The following is a 20039-nucleotide window of genomic DNA, read 5'->3' on the forward strand; positions in this document are numbered from 1 at the left end:
AGTCCCCTCAAGTTAGCAAGCATTCTCCTGTTTTTAGTATTTTAATAACTACAGTGCTGCATTCCTAGACAGCTTTATTCTTCTCTCACCATCCAGTTGCATAACCCTTAAAATGTGTTTAGTTTTGGAAAATTTAACAGAATCTTTTGTTATAAAACCTTTGGTGTACATATGATGCACCACGTAATTCACTTTAATAATTCAGTGAGAAAACAGAGGTTTACCAGTAAAATAGTTATCCAAAGTTTTAAAAAGGTAACTCATTTACATGACACTGATACACAAAGAATTTTAAAAGCTAACTTCTAAAAGCTTTACAAAGGAATCTCTACAATATGTTGCTAGGTTTACTAAAATTCAAAAGGTATACTGCAGCTTGCCTGTTTTAAAGCTAGTAAGTTCTGAATTTAAAACGAAACAAGAACACCCCACCACTACCTCCCTGAGGTGTTCGGAAATCTAAGCTTCTATGTTTCACAGTGGGACAACTAACAACTAAACACAATAGCCATTTCAAGTTTTGCCTTGCAAAGGTGTAGCACATTCTCAGAGGAAATACAATGCCTTTTTCTTACCCTGACCCTGTCGTCCCCCCCCTTTAAAAGGACTTGTATCATCTGTTTCAACTAACCAGCAAAAATTCTCTGCTAATCGTTTACAACGTCAGGTTCCTGTGTCCTACTTTCCCTCAGTTAAATAAACAGCAATTAAATCCCCAAAATGTAGGTTGGTTGGTTCTCCTAGCACCTATTTGCATGTTTTTAAACACAGTCACCTTAAAAAAAAGTATTTAAAATATTATCAGTTCTTTGCATTAATTCTTGCTATAGAAGTAGATAAGGGTAGGATAAAACATCAAACAGATTGAGACGTTATTGATACATATGAATATTTTAGTCTTACAAAAGAGAATCAGCATTTGGTAGCATGTCATGTACTGAACTCAGTGCATTTGAAGAGTTTCAGAATCATAATGGCTCACCTACAGACACATGTACACTTCCGATTTTTTTTTGATTAATTTTATAGGACTTTGTAGCCAAATGCCTTTAAGAATATGTCTCTATACACATTGAAAACAAACAACACTCACTTTATAGATGCACAAAAAACAAACACAAAAAGCCTTAGCCACACAAGTGTATGTACGCACCCAAACTTAAAACATTTTCTGCTCTTTCAACACAAGTAAAAGCAAATTAAAATGGGCAAATAACTCGCAAGAAATTGCTGCCTGAAATACATGGACCTTCCTGTGACGGCCTTATGAAGCTGAAATTATCCAACATGCAAAAAGCACTGTTAATTTTGTTCATAAAGAAATTAAAAGCATTATAACCATGCTAGAAACCGTGATTATTTAAAAATGGATGCAAGAAGAGCTAGATCTGTATTCTGAAAGTTGAGCATCATGCTAGGGATGTTTTTTCCTAAAAAAAAAAGCACGTCCAACACATGCTACTTAGGAGAAGCATTTGGCTCAAAAACACAGAGCAAAGCCAAGAAATAACCAAACTGAATGTATCTGCGCTACAGGTATTGCCCTCTCAACCCACTAATATTCATGCCTCTTCCCATCTCTCTCAGCACTGGTTAGTTCACCTTCAGCATGCATAAGAGTTGATGAGGAACTGCCCTCCTACTCTACCTAATTTTGCTCAGCTGATTCCTTGCCCTGGACAATGGCTGCAGTGCGATGAACTCGTCACTTAAAGCAACTCTGTTGGAGTACATCTACAATTGGACAGAGAAGGGATGGAACATACATGTCAGTAAGTAGTAGCAGTAATTTTCTAAGAGAAAGACACAGGACACGACATTGTTATTTAAGTGGAATACACATCATATACAGAACACAAGCCTGGTACCTTCAGGACAGCTCCTGGGATCATCACAGCCAGTTACTGTTTGGTAGGACCATTCTTAAGTGTACCTCAGCTTTCATACTGAGAAAAAAGGCCTATACACTTTTACATCTATACTTTACCAGACATCTTCATTCAGTATTACTTTCTCCCCCCAAGAGTGCTGTGATTTATATTTACCTGAAGATTTACATTCTGATTCAGATCTACCTTACTGTCCACCTCCTCCTATACAATTCTGTAGCAGACCTATAGTCAGAAATTACCCAGAAGCTACTTCAGGGCAACAGACTTAAGTCAAACAGAGTAAGATGGATTTTCTTTAAGGCCAGCAAAAAAACCCCCTTGGATCACAGCAAAAAAAAGAAACAAAACTACACACATGCACTCTAAGTGCATCAAGGCAGGTAAAGGTAACCAAATTCACCCCTCTATAAAAGTCAACTCATGCTTGCCTGTCAAATTTTTAATATACCGACTTCCCAAACAGAACAGATTTATTTTTTTTAAGTTGTTGTGACAGAAAAATATTTACATTTAAAACTTTATCTCTAGCAGAAATTCTCAAGTGTTTCTCATACCAGTTAAATTTCTTCGCGCTCTTATAAATAACTTAGCTACATGTAACATCTAACTGATGAGAGACAGACTGACTGTTGATGCTACGTCCTTATACTAATAAAAGATATAAAATCAAGTTTTTTATATACTGAGTAGAGTAAGACAGATGCCTACAGATACAGTGAATTCAGAGCACTAAGTTGGGTAACTTGCACAACTAGCGTGCTCTTAAGTTTCTGAAAAATTAAAACAATAGGAGCAAGCATTTTCAGTTGAGAAACCTGTGTTTTGCTCACTGCTCCTGGAGATATTTTAGAATTTAAATGACAGTGGACAGAAACAACTAACTTAAATAGCTGTGATTTAAAAATCAGTGACTAGTTCATGTAACAATTTATCTTGCCCTGATAAAAACGTAGTAACTGTAAACTAAACTTTTTCTCTCCCCCAATATGCAAACATACTAATTTAGTCCTACAACTAAAAATGAGTAATTAAAAATATTCAGTTATACAGAGGGTGCACCAACACTACGAAAAATGCATTTAAAAGGGCAATATACAGAAGTTCCATATCCACTCTTCCAATGACTTCCACAGAAAATTACTTAGTGTTTAGGACAAAGACATTCTCCAGACTCATTCCATCTGAAAGTCAGAGTCCTTTCCTCTGCTTTGAAACTGAAAGAAAAATATTTACTAGAAATTTTAAACAAATATGAGGCATAATCACGAAAGAAGCATTCTGTCACTTCTTGACAATAAATGTGCTAAGGTGGTCACCTGTTCATCTTCACTTATGTCTACTTCCTCACTACAGGAATAGCCGATGAATTCAGTGGGGCTGACTGTCCCCTTAAAAGTAAGAGTGGGAAAATCTCAACAGATTAAACCTCAAGAAAGGAACAAACAGGTGCCACCTTTTAGCAAATACATTTTTAGCTATGATTTCACTATCAGACACACACAGAGAAACCACTGAATGGCTACTGAAGCATTTCTGGTCAAATCAGGTTTTAGATACCTTGACTTTGCAATATCAGGAATTAAGCATTTTCAGAAGAGACAGTATTTTGGTAAACCTCGACCCTAATGCTGACACTGTCAAATGGCAAAGTAGAATGGGAATAAGGGGGGAAAAAAAAGGAAAAAAAAAAAAAAGATGACTAATAGAGATGCACAAAGCAAAATTCCCATGGCTATGAATCAAGCTATAGCCACAGGAAAGATGTTAAGACATTCATCAAGATTCCTTCTTAAAAATAAGAAGTCCAACTGTGTCCTTGACAACACAACTGTAATGGAAGCAAACTGAACACGGAAATTCTTCAGAATTGATTCAGAAAGCAAGAGAATGCAACAAGAAGTATACGGATAAAGCTAGGGAAAAATCGATGCAGGCTTTTTGGATTTAATTCAAACACTTTAGGAACATGAGAAACCTCAACAACTATACCAATACACTGCCAGTAGAAACAGCTGATGTACAGGAAGGAAGGAAAGGGAAGTGTTTGATAAATACTGCCACTAATTTTTGAAGGGGGGGGGGAGATATGTAAGTATCATTACTTATAGAATTTTTCCTATATCAAGACACTTTAATCCCAAAAGCGCAATAACATGCAATCGAGAGTCTTACCAGGTCTAGTTGAACAGTTTTCTGAAAGCTAGTGGTTATTTACTTTGGCTTTTAGCTATTAAATTCCAAGACTGGAAAAAGCAGCTAATATTCCAGTTTTGAAAAGCGACTAATGGGATATTTTGGCTTAGCAATAGGTTTGACAGCATGATGTTGATTCTAGGCAAATTAAGAGAATGTCTCACATGGATTTTTTTTTTTTTAACGCACAAATTAGAAGGGTAATGTAATTTAAGTAAATCAACATGCAGATACACCAAGGTAATTACAAGGTTAGATGCTAATTGTAACAGTATTGATGTAATGCAGTTAGGAGTTCTGTATGGCACATAGCTCAGTGTAATTTGGATTAAGCAACTAGGACACCACAAAATCAATATGGCACACAAACAGACTAAAAACTGCTAACAGGTTTCAGATCATAACTGTATATGGGATATCTTTGTGAACTGGATTCTTCATTCACCTTCACTTTTTTTTGGCCCTATGCTATTTGATCTCTCATCAATGACCTGGAAGAAACCAATGTAATATAATCACTTGCAGATAAGAAAAAGATGTAGAAGATAACAGGTTATTGATCTATATTATTTTGTAAACTGAATACAGCTGGGGGATTCATTATTTCCATACTCGGCACTGATGTATGCTGTGCTGGAATATTGTGTCCACTGGTAAAATCCAAAATTCAACATGAGGTTGAGGAATGGTGACGATTAGAGGAGAAACACAAGAATTATTAAAAGCCTGGAAAGTAACTTTTTTGACAGAAGATGCAAGTCCAATCTACTTATCAGTGAGAAAATCAACTTGATCACAAACCTAACCGTGAATAAAACAAAAAACTGTTAATAGAAGGCTTTTCACTTTAGCAGAAAAAGTATAAAAAGATAAAATGCTGAAAACTGAAACCAGAGAGTAACTATTAGAACAATGGGTCAGGATGACTTCTCCATAACTGTCACTAAAAAGAAGAAAACACTCGAACACAGATATTTACCTGAAAGACAGCCTAATTTCAACAGAATGATTTAAAGGAGTCTTTGTAGCCTGTGTCAGGCAAAAGGGAGATTGTATTATCACAGCATATCTTTAGACCTCTTCTATGAATTTATGAAAATGCCACACGGGTAATTATCTTTAATTACATAATCAACAATCAAATACATGGCATATGATATGATCGAGAGTTAAGAAATACTAATTAAAACAAATCCTACAAAAGTAATTTTTAAAATTATTGTTTTCATCACATTTTAAGAACTATTCAGTGCCAATTACAGTTGAAGAGAGAGCTTCTAATACCTAGACAAAAATGAGAATAAGTTACCATCTTCAAAGCAGTGCAAAAACGCATATGATCCTCTCATGCAGTTGCAAGCCCAGATGCAAAAGACTGAGGGACCCCTTTATAAATACTTCTACTATTGTTAGTATCGATTACTTAAACATAAATGTTATTACCTTGTAAAATGGTGTCCTCATTTTTGTAATTTTAAATTAACAACTATCTTCTGAAATGAGAACGCTTTTATGCATTAAACATGACAGCAACGTAAGAGAATAATTAAATATCACAGGAAAGTAATTAGTTTACAAGACAGATTTTAACAAACGCATTCTTTTAACTACCCATCAAGTTGGATACAAAAGCATAACATTACCTGAGCTTTTTCAGTACTTGTTGGTTGTAGATGTCTGTACAGCACTTTCTTCAGAACATCAATAAACAAACAAGCAACTACTATGAGGATTATGGCAAACCAAGCAGAACCACTTGACAACAGTTGAACAAATACAAAGTACATGTCCTGGGTATGTAAAAATGGCCTGAAAAGTTAAAAGAAGTGGCAATTACTAAAAAGAACTTCTAGAAACAAAAGTACAGCACAGGCAGGCTCAAGTGTAAGTGTATCTTATTTTACATCAAGCAGCAAGTCTCTCAGGATGCAGTTACAACTGCATGGTGTCCATGAAGAAGGCTAACAATTTGTTGGATCTGACCTGCAAAGAAACTCTGGAGAAGGAGGGTACCAAATTTGGGAGGAAAACGTTCTGGTTTCGTTTTAAGTTGTGTTGCAGGAAATCAATCACCATCCTCTCTCCACGCCCCCCCCCCCCCCCCCCCAAGACCCCAAAATACAAGCAAAAAATACATCACGCTACTGATTCAAACCCCAGTGTTTAATTTCTGTTGCAAATTACTTATTACATAGCACCTCTGGGAACCTATCTACTTTTTAAAAACAAAAATGCCTTTAAAGTCACAGGCTGTCAGAGACAAGTAATGCCTGTCCTTTAGCACAGGACAGCTTAGCAGCATTGCTGAAATTTCTAAAAGAATCACGAAAAGCAAGTGGCCACTCTAGGTTTAAAAATTTATTTTCTGACACCTGTCACAAAATTTAGAGCAAGATGGTAGAACATAATATTTCAGTGTTTTTTCATAGCTTCATCTATCGTATGTGCTATAGAAAGGAGACGAAATAAAAAAGAATCACTCACCAGATAATTCCCCCATAAAATAAGGAGAATATGAAATAAAACACAATGGATCCCCAAGTAACAAAATGGTTTATCCATGTCCAGAAGTGAGTTTCTAGTGCCATCTAAAACAAAAATAACTTCAATAAACTTCCTTTTTCCCCCCACTTCCCAGAAAATTATAAATACTGGCCTGAACGTACTTATGAACTTCCAGCTCAAACACTAAACATTGCTGCAACATGCAAAAACTACAAAGAAGAATTTTAACCACCATTGAAAACAGACACAAAAACCACTTATCTGGAATCCTCAAGAATCAATTACTTCTGTACAACTTTTGAATCAATTTTAAATTATTGCTCTATTACATATTTGCCTATATACCCAATCACAGAGAGTAATTACTGTGTCATACCTTCATCGTAACAGTTATAACCATAACGGTGAAGACCAAAGTACCAAACGTCCAGTTCCCAAACATCTAAGAAAAGAGCAAGGCAAAAATCATGGAAGGGGAAAAAAAAAAAAAAAAAAATCAGTTAAGAGCATTCAAGGTAAGTCAGATTCTTCTCAAGTCAGCTACACTAACGTCTACTACCACCAAGCCTGTGGTTCATAAGCTTGTGACAACTAATCATCATGAAAAAGCAAGAAGGATACAACACAAACTACCAGAAAAAAAACCAGCTTATGATAAGAGCAAAATTAACAACCCACAAGTCATCTTTCTTCTTGGTTCAAAACAAATCACGACAAAGTCTACATGAAATATGAAGAAAGTCCAAAACGGTACCATGAAATGATAGGAAAATTAATCAATTAAGTATAAGCATCCAATAGAAAGTAAATACTGGGTGGAAGGTATTCACTTTAATGTAAGTGCAAAACACTTTTGAGTTTAAACATTTCCAGATCATTTTCAACATGCAGCATCACCTGAAAGTTCACTTTTTACCCCAAGCACAATTTTACAATTCAAAAATAATGGTGCCATTGTATTTTTCACAGAAAATTCTAAGGAAAAGACACTTTGTTTCAAGGCTAATAAACACAAAATTAAGCTTCAATTCTAAAATGCTCTGTCATTTTTGTATTCTCTTGCCCATGTAAATTAAACTATCAAAACTCTGAACAAGTTCTACAACAATAAAATCTCAGCTCTGACAACCAAGCAGGGATGCCGAGTTTGTAATCTATCTACACACATGCTACTCAGACACACACTGCCATTCTACAACAGGTCCAACTGCTCTGCTCTTGTACGCAGTCTGGGTGCTGAAACTGAAGACGTTGCTGTTTGGTAGCTATTTTTGCCACTGACATACTGAACAATGACCAAACCCTGAACTCTGTGTTTACCAGTAACAAACTAAGCAAGCAAGGAGAAAGGTACCACATGCAGACAGGCAATGAAAGTCATCCTAGAGTTGATTTGTTAGTACAGCACAGAGGCACGGAACTGGGATTCGCACAGTTGTAGTCCTTGTTACAGAGCTCTGACAAAAACAAATCCCAACAGCCTGATGATAGATCTCACAACTGTTTTTCTCATCTTTACACAAGGTACAAAATTGAGGCAGCCATGAGTCTGGATTTACTGATAATTTTAAAGATCTTTGTTATAACATGTCTTCTGGAGCCTTCTATTTACTTTTCATACCGACAGTAATGTTTAACAAGCAACACGCTTGCTGTTAACTGCTGCAATAATAATCTTAAAGTAAAATTAGACTACTGCTCCTGAGTGACCTCTGAAAGAAAGTGTCTTTGCTAACACTGCTCTCAATGGTCACAGAGTTAGAATGCAAAATATGAACGGATTCTTGCCACCATTTTATTTTTGAACATATTTACACTGTGGATGCTGCATCCCTTAATCCTGTGAAGTAACAGATACAGTATTTTGTATCTCCTCCTCTTCTAAACTCTTACCATTTGCCTGTTAGGTTTCAATATCTGACGACATGCACAGCATGAAAAAGGGGGGAGAAAAAAGAACTAAAAGATCAAGTTGTTGCACAATGCGTTGAGGTAAGCCTAACAAACCACCAGCATTACCAAATTACTTACAATCTCTTCTATTCTCCTTTGCTCCAAACTGAGAACTTGGAATGAAAACATGAGGTCTTGCACTAACACTACCCTGCATCACACATTTGCACAAAGTGATCACTTCTTGAGGACTTCTTACAAGAAAGCACTTCAGCAGTACACAAGTTTCTCTTGCCCTTAACTTTGGCTTTTTCAGGCACACATTAAATTTGCAACATATTTTATGCACTGCAGATATTTTACTGCAACACACAGTTCTATCAGTTCCAATAACCATCTTTTAGCAAACACAGAGAGGTAGAGAGCAACTCCAAATAAATTCTAAGACTTTTTTTTAAGTCACATCACAGAAAACATGAGAAGCCAAAGGGCATCTGAAAGCTTTATTTCCATAAGCTCATTCACTAAGTACATTCAAAAAAAAATCTTGAGCTTAATTTAAACAAGAAACCATTAAAAGAACCTTCTCCATTAACACAGACATTAACACACTGGTCTAGACTTATAGAATATGATCTGTTCCCCAAACTAAACATTTGTTATTAAATACAATGAAAAATGTCTGTTCCTGCCATGTGGATGTTTACCAAGCAATTTTGGAAGTGCTTTGACAACGAAGACAGATGCACAGAAACACACTGATTCATAGTGTAAAATTACTTCATTAGAAGAGTACTGAAGGTCCTTTACCAGCTCACAAGAACTTCAAAGCCACACAGCTTGTAACAAATGACAAGAGAGGATACACTCATACCTCAGTTGCACGAGACATTTTAGTCTCGAGCACAATGATTTTCATGTTCTTATCAAACATCTCATGATGAAATAGGTACTCCAGCTAGCTGCACCACTCTCCCTTTATCACTCCTTTCTCTGCAGGGATGCAAACCACCAGTTCACACGCTCGCTGCTTTCAGTCACTCGAGACAATTCTGGCCATTGTTTGTGCATCGTTATATGGAAATCCTTTTTCTGGCTAAACTTCCTGAGCTCATGCCCACTCCCTATCGCCAGGCGACCACTGTGAATACAGCATGATGCTATTTTTGTACCTTGTGCCATAACCTGCAACTCTACCAAGCACTACACAAGAATCAGCAAGCAATTCATGTCAGCAGTAAGAACGGCATAATGAGAGAAGCAAGTATATTTTTGCATCGCTACCCATAACAGTTTTATGAGAGAAAAATAATTATCTAATTGTTCTAAATTGGGTTAGCTAACTCAGAACCGGGGAAAATGAGGAAGCAGACTTGTAATGGTTTCACCCAAACTAGAGGGTTTTTTATATGACTTTTCCTGTGAACTTTAACATCTTTAAAATAGAAAGTGTCAAATTAGTATTTTATGATTTCAAGTTATTGTCTTAAAAACACTTATCGAATAAAATGTATAATTTAAAAGCAGCTTGCACCACTTATTTTAAAAATTCTGAGTAATCCAAATAAATACATTTTCAGGAAAAGCTTTAAGACTTTTGGCAACTTTCAGATTTAAGCCTGATTTTATAACAGATCCTAAAGAGAAGCTATTGTTTGACACTGCAATTAAGTCCAACTCAAAATGAGTTTTGAATGAATGAATATAAATTCTCATTTACTGAAGTTATATGATTTTGACAAAAACAGTATACAAAATAAAAGTTTAAGACAACCATAGTACAGTCATTATCTTGAAAGATATGTTCTTCATAGTCATACACTTTCTGACATGTCTTCCAGTTTCCACACTAAGAAATGTTACTCTTGAGAGCAGACACAAATATTGGCAAAGCATCTTTGGTAATTATGTAGTTCATAAAAACAACAACAAAAAATCTTAGATTTTTCTGACACAAGAGGATTTTTCAAAAAAGCATTAAGAAATATTACTAAAAATACAGTGGTAGAATAATTCTTATGGTACTGTACCTGGCCATTTCCCAGCAGAGAAGTGTCTTCTCCCATTAGAAGATATGAGCCATAAAAGAAAACAAATGCATGAAAGAAGCCCAAGACGGTCCAGTAAAGAAATGGTTTAAACCCAAGATGGGCGTTTTTACTGATGTCTCTGCAGAAATAAAACAGATTTTGGATTTCAGAATGTCTTTATATAACCCATCAGCTATTCGCATTGCATGACTGCTACTGCTTTGAATAAATGTAACTTTCAAATGTACCAAGACACATTTAACGAATGCTGACATATGAAAAAATACATAAATCACAGGCAATAAAAGAACTCTCAGCTCTCATGTTCTGCCTCTGCTTTACGCTGGGATCACCAATGGCAAGGGTCTCTAATGGGTGAAATTCAGAATAGCACAAACTAGAAATCTTCTCCCTAAGGTGGAATTGCAAGAGGAAGAAAAAGCCAGACCTCTCAATACTTGCCCCTTGCTCTGCTTAAAAGACCTTTAGGAAAAGAGAAACATCTAAGAGACATCTCTTTTTTTACAAAAATACATACTTTTTTCTCCAAAAAGCAGTATGCAGTGCAACATGCTACCACTGGGAGGACATCTAATTCTACAGGAAATCACTTCCCCTCTTAGTAAAGCATTTTTTGTGGTGATTCCCCTAACCACAGTTTTTCATTTTTTTTCATTTGTGTGTCTGAGTGATTTTCACCTCCTACATGTAATGGAGGAGAAGGCTGCCAGTCATCTAAGCTGACCGAGTCCTCAATTCTCTTCCAATCTTAACATGACTGACATAAAAAGGTGCTTCTCTTAAAATACTCATGTTAGTTAACTTTTAGGATGAAAAGTATGTAGCTGCAGTTCTTCTTTGTCAAGATAGTTACTAAAAATTGCATAAATCACAGATAAAAATACTGCAGGAATGCATAATAGCAAGTTCAGACTTTTGCAGATGCCACTGTTGTTATAAACAACGTGCTACTGTGACAATATATGCAAGATATACATACCGATAGAGCACAGGTTTACTCTGTAATACATGCGGATGCACATGCTGTTCAAAAAGACTGTATATGAGGACAGGCAGGGAAGTGAAACAAATATTGTACAAAGTCAGGTAGACACTGTCATAGAGCGTCTGAAAATGGAAACAAAAAGTATTCTGAGTCTTTTAAAGAAAAAAGTTGTTTATATTAAAATTCATTAGCACACTAATAGCAGCAACAAATCATTAAGTACATGAATTTGCTAGTTAGAAAAAAGCTATGCTCACGTAACCATCTAGTAACATCAAGCTATCGAATATAGAAAATTAAGCTGGGTATTTGTTAAGTGTATAATCTGTGCTGCACCTGTGTAGTTCTTTCCCATTTTTTCAGTTATTTACCCTAAGTGTTTCATACACATTTACCAAGATGCAAGGAATCCAATACTTACTTGTTGTGAAAACAAACAGAAGAACTGATATAAAAACTGTGGTGTAATAAAGCACACATTCTGAAAAAAGAAAAGTGAAGAAAATAGTTAATCCTCAGTATCTGCCTCACAACCCTAAAAGAAACTGCTAACTCTTACAAGCTGGTAAAAATACACAGTGAGAGCATAAAGCATTTTAGCATTTTACTTGGCAAAGTGAAGCAATATGCTTTGCTCAAGAGCGTATTTTGTTTGTCCTTTGGGAAAATGAACCTGAAAAATAAAAACTTAATTATATGTGCTTGCTGAACACATCCCCTTATGGGAGTACAAGTAGTATTAAAGGAGGAGAAAACCATCCATTTTCCCCTCAGTTTCTTTTTAAGAATTTCTTTGCAAAACAGTTTCCACACTTCATTCAAGAAAGCCTGTGCCCTGCTCACTTGAGCTTTTTGCATGAGGGTAGACAAAACGGAAACCAAAACATAACACCATGCTGTTATCTTTAAATGAAAGCAAACAACAGAAGATAAAGGTGGCTTGGTGGCCAATGCTAGAATCTCAGATAGATGTCAAGAAAGACAGTAAATTTTCACGTATCAAAACCGATGATCAATGGGAAAAAAAAGGAAACAAAACAAAACAAAAACAAACCCCATCGATGATGTTATTAGCACTTCAAACACCCCGGCCCAGCACTGAGCTCCCAGGCTCGTCCCCTCACTCCTCCCTCTACCATTTTGCTTAAGCTCGCCCTGCTGCTCTATGCCCATAGCTGCCCGAGAGCTATCCAGAGAGAACAGTCCTTGGTGCTTACTTCCCTTGCAGTGTTTCATCACAGGATTTCTTAAGTCAAGGCTGGGACTGTTAAGTTTTCTTAAGGTAAGCCTGCTGGCAAAGAGCATGCTTCCTCCCCACACACTTTCTGCCAGCCCTTCCCTCCCTCAACTACTTCCTGTGCTCCTTCTTCCTGTTAAGGAAGATGAATGGATTTGGCTCATATTAAATCAATAAACAAAAAGATTATACTTTTACATCTTGCTAAAGAATGCATTTAATTTCAAGCTAGTAATACTGCTTTCAGAGAGCAAACATGTCTGCCTCAGCCTAGGCAAACTCATTGTGGCATTTAAAACCTATTTCTAGGCAGAAGTACTAAAAAATTTCACAGTTAAACTACTGCATTTGGTTGTAAAATATAAATAAAAAGCCCAGAAAACATGTTTGAACAGAGATGTTTAACCTGTTTCCAACAAAAATCTTAGATCTGAAATAAATTTCTTGCTGGGAGAAAGTTAACACGTTTTTCTGTAAACTTCACTGGCACTCTTTGAAGACTTACCTTATAAAAAAAGTACTGTACAAGGGTTGCTATTCTAATATAGTAAAAGTGCCCATGAACAAAAAGCAACTTGGAGAGGAATTTAAACCGCGCTATTGCATAGTCACTGTTTCTTACAGCTTGTCTTCCTTCCTTGCCCATGATTCCTGTAATATTTGGAAAACAAAATAGGAAAAAAGGTTAAACATTATAAAAATTAGCGTTTAAAAAAACCCAAACAACAACATACATTGGAAGCAACAGTTCTATTTTCCTGCACTTCAACATTATAAAGACTTCAGCAACTTTCAGTTCCAAAAGAAGACATTATTCCAGACACTTACAACTAAGGGAAACTGCTCATTTGATGCAAATTCAATTTAAAAAAAAAAAAAAAAAAAAAAAAAGACTATTTACATAAGCTATGCTTAAGAAAAGATTTATGGGAAGACATAGAATTAATAACACTAATACAAAACCAACATTCCCAAATCAAGCAAACCATTCTCAATCCATCATCAATTATCAATTTACTTAGTGTCTTTTACTTCAGAGCATTTTTTCTTACAGTACTTTCTAGGAACAGTATATGACCTATACTCAATAGCAGAGTAATAGAAATGCTGTTCTTACAATAGCAGTTTACTTAACTGATGGGCTGACAATGCTTGTCACTTGTCACAGCTGAACACAATTTCATTTCTAAAAACTATTATTAAGATTAGGATAAGCATACACAGAGAACAAAATGCTCTTTTACAAAAGAAAAGTGGCCCAGGATTTCTGAACACCAGACACTTAAAAGTGCTGGTTGCCCTTGAAAAAAATAGTCTAGAGGTCCCATCACTCTTGATGGCAAAGACTTGCTAGTTCTGACCAGCGTACATGTAATATCTAATATGCTACAAATTACAATAAAAACTTGGATAATTTTATTTTTCATAAGCTTGAGTTATTTGACAAACTAACTGTAGAATAAAGCTTAATTTGCTATTGGCTTGCAACCTTCTCAGGCAGGCTATACCCACAGTCTTAAAACACACGGCCACATGATTTACATGATAAACATTACGTATACCTTTTTAATCACAAAGGGTGACAGATTGAATATCCTGATGCACTAATACCTTACATTAGAACCGTCAGCATTTACTGTTGTAACAAACACCATCCCACAAAATCAGTAAAGGAAATACCAACATACTATGTGATGGGTACCAATTCAGTTATACATATGTTTTGGTTTGTACTCAGTTATATAACACAGCAGCAAAAAAAGTTTAAAGGTGGTCCTGGCCAAATAACAGAAAACCATATAAACAGAGAAAACTACCAAGCCCAGCTGAGAATCAGTAACAGTCTCTCAAATACAAACTTCTCCTCAAAGACTAACTAGACACAAATGGCATTTCTACAGTGATACAGATGTGGTGCAAACAGTGGCAGTTTAGCACAAAGGAACATTTAAAGGTCAAGTTTACACAGGAACTTAGAACCTGACAATGTCTGAAGTTAGAGATATCCACTTCCAATATCTGAAACAGAGTACTTCTGAGATTCTAGTTAGAGAGAATCTTTGCTGTTCTTAAGGCAACATTAAGCAGGACCTCTGATAAATGGTAGACTACACAGTAAACCTAAGATTTCTGAAAGCAAACAGCCTTAAATTTTAAATTTCACTAAAATTCTGCTACAACAGATAACTCACCCTGTCATTCACAGGTGCAAAAATGTTACAAGTTAAGCTGTTTATAAACACTATTCATGATCTAATATTCTACTAAAATTTGCATCTTATTTGCCTTTATCTCTTTTGACAAAAGAAAGTTACCTATGCCAACATGTGCTTCTTGTATCATGCTCACATCATTAGCACCATCACCAATTGCTAATGTTATAGGTTTCTCTGGAGACGTTTTTAACAGTCGCACTACCTGGGAAAAAAAAAAGGGGGCAGAAATTTTTCAAATTAGACACATAGTCTACTTACAAACCCACTAATGTCACTAATTCCCAAGTATCTTAATTACCTACCTATAAATATAATTAATATGTTTTATGAATGTGCACGCTTGGGTAAAAAACATCTTTGGCATTATACACGCTCAAATTCATTGCTCCTTTAGGAAAGCTGCTTGCTTTGGGGCACAAGCCTTATTTAAATACTATGCCTGCCTTGCACTTATTTTGCTGTTCTTTTTTAGCTGTTCCTTTACAACTCTTAATTTGGTGCTTTATTGTATAATAAAACAGTCAAGTAGAAGTTGGAACTGAAAATTTACTTGAGTAATCCAGTTTTAGTGCCCTTTACTAGACTTGCCCAGATTCTTCACATTTTCAATTAATGGAAGTGATCAGCATAAATGAGGAATCTGAAAAAACGATGTATTAGCTCAAAGATCAATACATGCTGTTATTAAGGAAAATAGTTTCTTTTTAAAGCAACTTCATTATCACCAATGGGTATTCTCAGTTGGAAAAGTCACAGAAGAAGATATGACAGAAAGACAAAAAAAAAATTGTTTACATACAATGCTCTAAAATCCTCAAAAGAAGAGCAGCGATATCCCGCTCTTCACAGAAAGGAAACACATCTTTAATGTAAGTGCCAACAATATTCTAAATAGAGTTAGTCAGATGAAGCTTTTGGTTAAGGAGAATTAGTAATTCATTAACCTCCCAGAGAGCTCTAACTAAAGGTAGAAGCTTCACTAATCACCCCTAAACGAGCTGCAGAGGTAGACATGGGAATACAGATCCAGAAGACTTTCTAAAAACAAAAAAATATCTATCTACGAAAAAATACTGCATTTCCCCCCTGAAGTTCCAGAAAACCCAAAGTGGAAGTAACAGAGCAACAACTGCATAAGATAGACACAAACAACTGTATTCAAATAATTGAGTTCTAGCTGGCAGTATCAGTGCATTGATTCATAGGAGCAGTAACTCACTTCACACAAGGAACACAACAGTGATTAAATACAGTCCACAGTTCAGAGAAAACCACTTGATTGTGGGAATACATTCCCTAATTGCCAGTATTAATATTCAAGTTTAAAGGTTCCCCATTCCTAAGGGGTAATTATTTAAAGTACATTTAGCATTAGATCTTAGTAAGCAGCATTAAAGAGGTAGCAAGGCTGCAGTATGTCACCCAGATCGGTCCTCATGACATACCAAAGACTGTGGTAATTTAGACAGACAAACATCTACACGAAAAGGTCAAGACAAATTCTCTGGCAAGTTTTAACAGCTGCAATCAGTAGCAGCTCTGAATTACTGACATGAAAGATGTTCAAAAAGGTTTCCGAGCCATAAAATATACAAAAGTAAGTAGTAAGACCACTAGCCATATATTAACAAGCATTAAAATTAAAGGAAAAGACGTGGGAAATACTAAGCTGAGTTCCAGCTTAACCTTGGAATAAACCTCAAAAAAAAGGGTGCCTACAGCAGAAAATCAAATGCAAGGCTAGACTACTTGGCCATACACTTCTTTCCCCACCCTCTCCTCCCATGTTGTATGCCATTTGTCTCAGTGATTTATATACTTCAGTGTTTAAAATTTAAGTCACTGCCATCAAAATCAAGTTTTACTATACTTCATGACAAAACACAGGAAATAATGGAGATTATCTGCTGGACAGGATAAGAATTAAGGAAAGCATTATTGGCTGCTATCTGCCAGATTTGGCAGTACAAAATGCATGATAAATCAAGTTAAGTGACAAAATAAGAACAAGGACACAACATAGGCAAAAAGCTACACCTTAAAGAGGGGATGGCAAAAATTTCAGCTGAAAGTGTACATGAAGTAGACACACCCAACAAATTGTTTTTCTCATAGTAGTTACAAACAACTTCCTTTTAACATTTTATTGAAACTAATATTATACCAATTTTTTTTTTTTTTTTACACAGCTGACCAGTTTTATAATGAAGTGATTCTAAAGACTGCATTAAAAGTCTGGCTAAACGTTGGAAGCAGGAAGAGTGACCTCAAAACAGGTCACTTATGCTATAATGAAATAGCCTGCTCTCTTTTACACATTTACTACCGCACATAAGTGTTTCCTAGTGCTTTAAGTTAAAAAGATGTCTTTTTTCCTTTTCTTTTTGACAAGGTGTAAAAATAAGAGTGGGCAACAGTGTCCCTTCAGAGGTTTAGTACTACTAGAAATACATGCAAAAAGCCTTTAAAGCATACAGATAAGCTAAAAGTATGAGAAATTAAAAAATACTCCAGTAGAGGTATACAATTGAATATTAGTCAAAAAAAGAAAAGAGAAGCATAAAAATAACGAGAGACAATTTCAAAAAGGAAAGATTATACCTCTTCAGAGCTTCGCTTTCTAGAGAAAAAAAAAAAAAAAATCACAAAAGCTGAATTTTAATTTTATCTGACCCGTCCTTGAGTAAAATTAAGTACACGTGAAGGAAAAATGGCTTTAGAAGAGAGCATTAAGGCAAACTTCCCACAGAGACTAGCCTCAGGTACCCTTCCCTTCTACTTCTTCCTCAAACTTGGTATTTTTTAAATCTTTAGAAAAGCATATTTTTTCCCTACAGCTTCATGAATTTTCAGTTTAGCCTTTTTTTAAGCTCTCCTAGCTTTAGCTTTTGGAAAAGTGATGGAACAGGCAATGCAAAGGCATGAGGTGATCAGGACAGCTACTGTCTTACAGAACACTCAAGAGGCTGATTAAAGATTAGCTGCCTTCTTACATGGTGGCTGTATTTTGACACTCTCCATCCACTTGCAAATTTTCACAAACGCATGTATAAACTTATGAGCAAACTACTCCAGATCAATTGAATTTAACAAGGATTCAAAAGTCACAAAAAAGGTCAGGCAAACAAACAGAGCAGTTCCAGAAATCCTTGCCTCCTCAATCCATGATAAAAATACTTAAAAGACAATCCGATTACATTCTCACTTACCTTTGCTTTCTGAAGGGGTGCCATGCGACAGCACAACACTGCAGAACAGTTTTTGCAAACTTCCATGAACAGTTTTTCATGTTCCCTGAGTGCAAGAGAGAGGCTGGTCCCATCCACAACCAGTCCATGCTGGATAACATGGTCTTCCTTTATTCTATTCAGGGACAAAAAAGCTGGCTTTGTATTGGTGCGAGGGAAAAATTTAAATTTTGTTATTAACTATGCAGTTGCCCATACAATAAACAAAAGAAGTTAGCACGTTAGACAGACTGGTTCTTCAAGTCTGTCGTTATATTACTAAATAAATTTTTTAAAAAGGCAACTTCACGTGTTTGGCACATACATCAAAGAGATTGCCATAGAATTTGAAAATAAAAGAAAACCAAGCTAAGATAATCACTTAGATAATGACATCTCAGATGTTTTACCTCTTGGCTAGCTGCATCAGTTGTTCTGCGCATGTACTGTCTGACTTGTGTTGCACAAGCTCAAGGATGTTCATGGTTCTATGAAAGTGTCCACATGATAAACTGACACTAACAGCCGTTTCATGCTTATCTCCAGTGAGTACCCACACTTTGATACCAGCCAACCTGAGCGCTTCTATAGTTTCTTGGACCTTCTCCTGCAGTCTAGAAACAAGAAAAAAATCTTAAATAACCAATTTACAACACTTAACAAAAAAAGAGTTTACACTGTGACTCCACGTTACTCCTGTAACCTCACTGTAATGATGACTTAAGACTGCATTTCCAATTTTACTTATATTTCTGGAGAATCATAGTCTGGCAGATGACATTCTGTTACCAGTAATAAAATGAAGGCCTTGATAAAACAAAACCTGAACTTCAAACCTGCTAAGTGATCAAATACTTGTAATAAGCATATTTTAATTTAAATTAGGCACCACTGCTGCATTTGAGAAGCTTTAAAACAGTCCACAATTACTATCTACTGTGGTGCATGAAATGCTTCTAACTGCTCCATCTGTACACTCCAGTGTACAATACACTCTGACTTACAGAATATCCACTACACAAGCAGAATGCTTTGCAAAGTACCTATGTATAGGAGTTTTCCCAAAGAATTAGCTGTTACCCTAAATATTTACTGTAATTATTCCATTTCACATACATTAAATCTCTCCTAATGAAGCACACTAAGTCATACTTATTAAGCCAAAATCAGTTGGTACAACGTGTTTTGAATGCTCCTCAATCCAGAGAGGTAAACATACTAAAGAAGAATAGCACAGAACTTTTGGTTGTGGTGGAAGAATTTTTTTCATGGCACACATCATATTTCAGTTATAAATCCTAAACTCGCTATGTTTTTCAGTGTAGTTAGTAGAAACTCCATTGCATACTTGTCTTCTACTCCTGTAGCCCCAAGTAATTCAAGATCCCTTTCTATGAAGTTGAATACATCTGCTAATCTTTCTTCCCGTTGTTGTAAGGCAGTCCTGGCCTCATGAAGGCGTTTGCCAATTTCTTGATACTCCTCAGGTGTGAATCTTCTGTAGGCTATGCACAAAGTTCTTAGTCCTTTCTGCGAGAAAATAAAAGACTATATTCAGAGCAGACAAGATTCTGATCTAACAAGAAGGCATCACCTGCAATTTGTTCACTTCAAGTCACAGAATTTGTACTGGAAGAATTTTCATCCAATCAGCTGGGCAAGCATATACACTTACCAAAGCAAATTCATCCACATGTATCCTTGTTTTGTCTATTTCTCCACTCTTACTACGAGGAAGAATGGAAGATTCTGCTCCCTTTGTGAATAAAAGCTTCTCCCCTAAAAAGTAAAATAGAACAGAAATTAAGAATACATACTATTTAAGAAGTTCTCAGCTGCA

The 20039-nt window shown here is 35.9% G+C and overlaps 1 protein-coding gene across 12 annotated transcripts in view; it reads right to left on the minus strand.

Annotated features, from left to right (window-relative positions):
• The window catches only part of ATP11B (ATPase phospholipid transporting 11B (putative)), a 72804-nt gene that overhangs the window by 15552 nt on the left and 37213 nt on the right, over window positions 1-20039 (minus strand). For 6 of the 12 annotated variants that reach the window (XM_069792648.1, XM_069792647.1, XM_069792645.1 and 3 more), the window contains exons 17-29: window positions 19875-19978; window positions 19548-19729; window positions 18610-18813; window positions 18182-18335; window positions 15072-15174; window positions 13262-13407; window positions 11941-12000; window positions 11514-11641; window positions 10514-10652; window positions 8484-8507; window positions 6967-7032; window positions 6570-6673; window positions 5729-5894 (exon numbers count right to left, since the gene is read on the minus strand). In XM_069792648.1, coding sequence (XP_069648749.1) covers window positions 5729-5894; window positions 6570-6673; window positions 6967-7032; window positions 8484-8507; window positions 10514-10652; window positions 11514-11641; window positions 11941-12000; window positions 13262-13407; window positions 15072-15174; window positions 18182-18335; window positions 18610-18813; window positions 19548-19729; window positions 19875-19978 — 1580 coding nt within the window. Of the gene's footprint in view, window positions 1-1648; window positions 1735-5728; window positions 5895-6569; window positions 6674-6966; window positions 7033-8483; window positions 8508-10513; window positions 10653-11513; window positions 11642-11940; window positions 12001-13261; window positions 13408-15071; window positions 15175-18181; window positions 18336-18609; window positions 18814-19547; window positions 19730-19874; window positions 19979-20039 lie in introns of all 12 variants that reach the window. The other 6 variants (XR_011326226.1, XM_069792643.1, XM_069792642.1 and 3 more) reach the window with 2 other exon arrangements.

The sequence above is a fragment of the Haliaeetus albicilla genome, chromosome 9 (assembly GCF_947461875.1).
Source record: "Haliaeetus albicilla chromosome 9, bHalAlb1.1, whole genome shotgun sequence".
Classification (NCBI taxonomy): domain Eukaryota; kingdom Metazoa; phylum Chordata; class Aves; order Accipitriformes; family Accipitridae; genus Haliaeetus; species Haliaeetus albicilla.